The sequence below is a fragment of the Mesitornis unicolor genome, unplaced genomic scaffold (assembly GCF_000695765.1).
Source record: "Mesitornis unicolor isolate BGI_N332 unplaced genomic scaffold, ASM69576v1 scaffold22916, whole genome shotgun sequence".
NCBI classification, from domain to species: domain Eukaryota; kingdom Metazoa; phylum Chordata; class Aves; order Mesitornithiformes; family Mesitornithidae; genus Mesitornis; species Mesitornis unicolor.
Window position 1 is genome coordinate 4961 of NW_010193280.1, and position 4178 is coordinate 9138.

The 4178-nt window shown below is 41.7% G+C and overlaps 1 protein-coding gene across 3 annotated transcripts in view; it reads right to left on the reverse strand.

Annotated features, from left to right (window-relative positions):
• Positions 1–379: 379 nt before the first annotated feature.
• The window catches only part of PICALM (phosphatidylinositol binding clathrin assembly protein), a 66322-nt gene continuing 62523 nt past the window's right edge, over positions 380–4178 (reverse strand). For 2 of the 3 annotated variants that reach the window (XM_010187410.1, XM_010187409.1), the window contains one exon: positions 380–1728. In XM_010187410.1, the coding sequence (XP_010185712.1) occupies positions 1714–1728 (15 nt within the window). In that variant the 3' untranslated portion in view covers positions 380–1713. Of the gene's footprint in view, positions 1729–2655; positions 2749–4178 lie in introns of those variants that run through there. The other variant, XM_010187411.1, reaches the window with a different exon arrangement.

Genomic DNA, 4178 nt, shown 5'->3' on the forward strand with positions numbered 1-4178 from the left:
ACGACGGTCTGAGCAATCTGTCCACAGCTTCACCAGCACTAGATGAGGGAAGACACCTAAATAATTACTTGGCATATTTATACTCCTTGCTCAGTTATAAACAGTACAAGTTTATTGCCAGGAATACCTGGAAAAACTTGAGGATGGTGAAACTGTATTAAGGAAGGAATCCAGTGCTTGATGAGAGTACTCACTGCAGCACCACCGGGGCGATGGTGCACGGATCACATCACCCACAGCGCTGCACCTCCTGGAACGCACCATGCACATACGAAATACATTTGGTATTTTATTACATAAACAGAGCCATTATCAGTGCACATTTTAAGCAGCCAAAAAAAGAAAAGAAGCACCTCAGACTTTCATACCGTAACAAAAGTTCTGTGGAAGCTGCATTTTATTTGAAAATCCACCCATTTTTGCTAACATACATTTTAATATTTTAAACAAAAATAGAATCTGCAAAGACAATGCAGCAAGTATGCTTAATTCATGTACAGAATTGCTTTCATCTCTGTGACTATCCTTCTGAAGGCCCCACTCCACCCAGAAGTGATGATGTATTTACATGGAGCACCGATCAACAGCGCTGCTTGAAGTCTTCCTTAACTGAACACCCACTAGACTAAGGAAGGAAGCTACTTCCCCCTTGTTTTACTTTTAAAAGTTACATGACCATAAACATGGCACTGGCCAAATGAAAAGGCTTTTTCTCCCTCCCCCCAGCACACACCACCTTTTTTGTTTTATTTGTTTTTTTACAGAAAAGAAGGAAAGTCTTCAAGTGAAAGCAATTCCTCACATTCATTTTGGAAAGGCCTTATAATGTCAAATGTAAAAATAATGACATGCCAAGCACAAAGCAGTAAAGTTCCTTCCCAATGCACTAATGCTGAATTAAAAATGTAGTGCTTCTTCTAGTCAGTTAACTGTTCCCTTGCAAAATCCTAGGCACAGAATTGACTATAAAGATTAATGCATTTTACAGCTCTTCCCTAATTCCCATATATACTGAGAATTCATTAGATTCAGACCTTTAAAATATTTAGTGCTCTGTATGTCAGCTGAAAAGCATTCTGAATCAGATTCATTCTTTGTGGATAAAAATCAGACATACTGTATACATCCATACTCATTTTCATAAGGAGGTTTTTTTTGATACAATATTAATGTTAAATTGATAATCATAAATAAATACAAACAATAATACATAAGGAATGTCTACTGCAAACTGAATATATAATTTTTAAAAAAAGTTAATTTCCATTACTGCTGTGCCTACATTTGTGAGGACTGAAGAAAAGGTAACTGCAGAATTAAGAGTTAGGATTTGACCCTCCCCTGCCCAGAGTCTTGTTTCGAGTTACGGTAAAGGACACATCTCCACTCCAGGCACTTCCAAACACCAACCTCCATTTCCAGAACAAAGGCTTCTCTTCATACGTTACCGATTACGATATCGTCAGAAGCTGAAGGTACTGACGTGTCAGTCACCAGGACACAAACCAGATCTTAATCTTAATTCATGGCAATCCTTGGCTTTGTGTTGGACGTTGATGTTTTCTCACAGAGCTGTCCCAGGTCCCTTCATCGGTCGTCTTCATTTTGTGGAAGAGGAGAGCTGAGAGACTGATGTTTGGTTTTCCTGGAAGTGGGGGTTTACTGGTGAGCACATCTTTTTGGAAACATTCCTTTCTCTTCCATCTAACACAGTTACATAAACTGAATCTGGAAAGATTAAAAAAAACCTCCTATTAACACCCAAGAGAAGAAGGACTTCACGATAAACCTGTGTTTTCTTCAACATTTTCCATTCTTCTAATGCACAAGCTACCCCAAGATGTGAAGTTTTGAACAGAAATAACAATTTTACAAAATCAGGGCTAGAAAACAACCAAAAGCCACCAGGACGTTTTTTCCAGCATTTGGAACATCTTTCTGCATTGAGATAGCTTGTCCAACAAAAACTAAACACAAGCCCCTACTTATCCATGCAACGTTGTCACCAGCAGCAGCGTAACACAGACCAACGTCGTGTGAAAGGAGCTCAAGGTCAGTTTTCATGCTGAAGCAGGGGAAGTGCACAAAGAAAAGCAGATGCTGTGTGCAATAAAGCCTACTCTTATTTTACAATACATATTCTTGCAATTTCTCACGTTTTCACTTGTTTCAGTATTCAATTCCCACCTGTATCTGATAGATAAAAAAAGAGCAGAACTCCAGGGCACATCTGTACCAAAACTGAACCCTCGCACACATGAAACGAGTCCCTCTTGCGTAAAGCGACCCCTTTGGTCGAGCAATCTGGTGAAGTGCACGGACCCTGAACATTTTCCTGATGAAACAGTAAATACCAGGCAGCACCAGTTCCTCCTCCCTAGCAGCACCAATCCCCCTGTGCTGGCTCTTGCCATCCAGAAGGGAACTACCAACATTTATCTCCAGAGGACTGAAGCTTTGCTTGATGGGGCCTTCAAAGCGCTGCAGTTAAATCAGTTTCCAAGTCACTTCCACAGTGCTTCCAACTCAACATGACTTTCTTTTCCTCAGAAACAGTTCTAGTCACGTTAATTCAACCTGAATTACCACTTTCATTTTGTTTTACATCAAAAAAACCAGCACCTCCCCAGAATAACGGACAATACCTAAGTTGCTCTACAAGAAATCCTGGAGAGAGAGCTCTGCAAAGGGATCCTTTCCTGAGGCTCTGTGAGGACTCTGACTGGAAGGGCTGGATGCTGCAGACAGCTAGTAGGAAAGACGACAGAGAAAGGGAAAGAAAAGAAAAATAGGTCTCAGAATGACAGAATATGAAAGCTGAACGTGTAATGAAAGGACAAAGGGAGGTTAAGAGGCAAACTCGGCAGAAATCAACTATTAAAAACAAGGTGTTCGGTCATATGGAAAACAGAAAGCCTCTTCAATGGTTGGTGTAATGCAGAAATGAGCTGGATGTGACCCTCTAGACAGAAAACTTCAGTTGGCATTTGCCAGATAAGCAAATAACCTCGCACTTGCACAGCAAAAGAAGATACAAAACAAAGGCTGATGCTCCTGTGAAACAGGTTAACACTCTCTCCCTTTACTGGTAAAGCTATGTCCTGGCAGAGAGAGGTGAGGCTGGGGCCTGGCCAGAGCAGGGCAGCTTTCCAGATGCCTCCTCCACAAGAAACAGCTCTCAGCATCCTTTCCTTTCAAATAGGATGTGCATAGAAAGAAGCTGGAGAGCAGGTGATGGATAATTCCCAATTTGGGGCCTAGAAGGAGAAATGGGATATATTCTGGGGTAGGAAAAAAAATAGTAATGCAAGTGTGTCACCAGCTGCTGGTTTAGGTGAGAACTGACGACTGAGACTGATAATCCATACGCTAACAAAAATCACAGCCTATAGCTGTGTATTTACAGCACACCACTACAGATCCAGCCACCTAAAGCACATCATTTACATTTATAAATGGTGCTTTATTAAATTCTATTTGCCCTCCCCTCTCATAGAAGTTGCTGTTTTTGCAGTTACAGATAAGAGGCTGCTTTCTCCATCTCAGATCCCATCACTTTAACAGTTCACCCATAACCAAGTCACCAATTGCCAGTGCATACTCGCCCCTCATACCCATTGCATGAAGAGGTATTTCCTTTGGAAACACCGAATGCCTGCCCATCTATGCATGACAGGGAACTGCTTATGGGAACTGTTTGCAGAAGTGCCCAGAGTGTAAATATTGCCATTGCAAATTTTAATTTTTCACATTAATGTCTATCTTCTCTCAGGAACAGTATTGGGTTGGAAACTTTCTCTCTCTCCCGAAACCCCACTGCCAATTGGGTGCTCGGATCCAGTCCCCATAAACAAATCATGGAAGAGTCACAAGACAGAATGGGAAGCGCTTGGGAAGCAGCTTCAGGATGACAGAAAATCCCCTTTTAGACTTGGTCCTTCCCTTTGGAAAGCCGAAGCTCAACGCACCCCAGCACTCTCCAGGATTTGAGCCAAATGACAACGCCCAACAGAGCCCTGACTTCAGCTGCTGATTTCATGAGACTTTCTTCCTCTTCACCATCAAATGGCTTGAAGTCACACATTAAAAAGTCCCATTAAATTGAGCTGGTAAATCTCCAATTGCCATCAAGTCCAAAGTAATGTCCCAGTTTGAAAGCAGTGTGGAAGAGCAGTAGG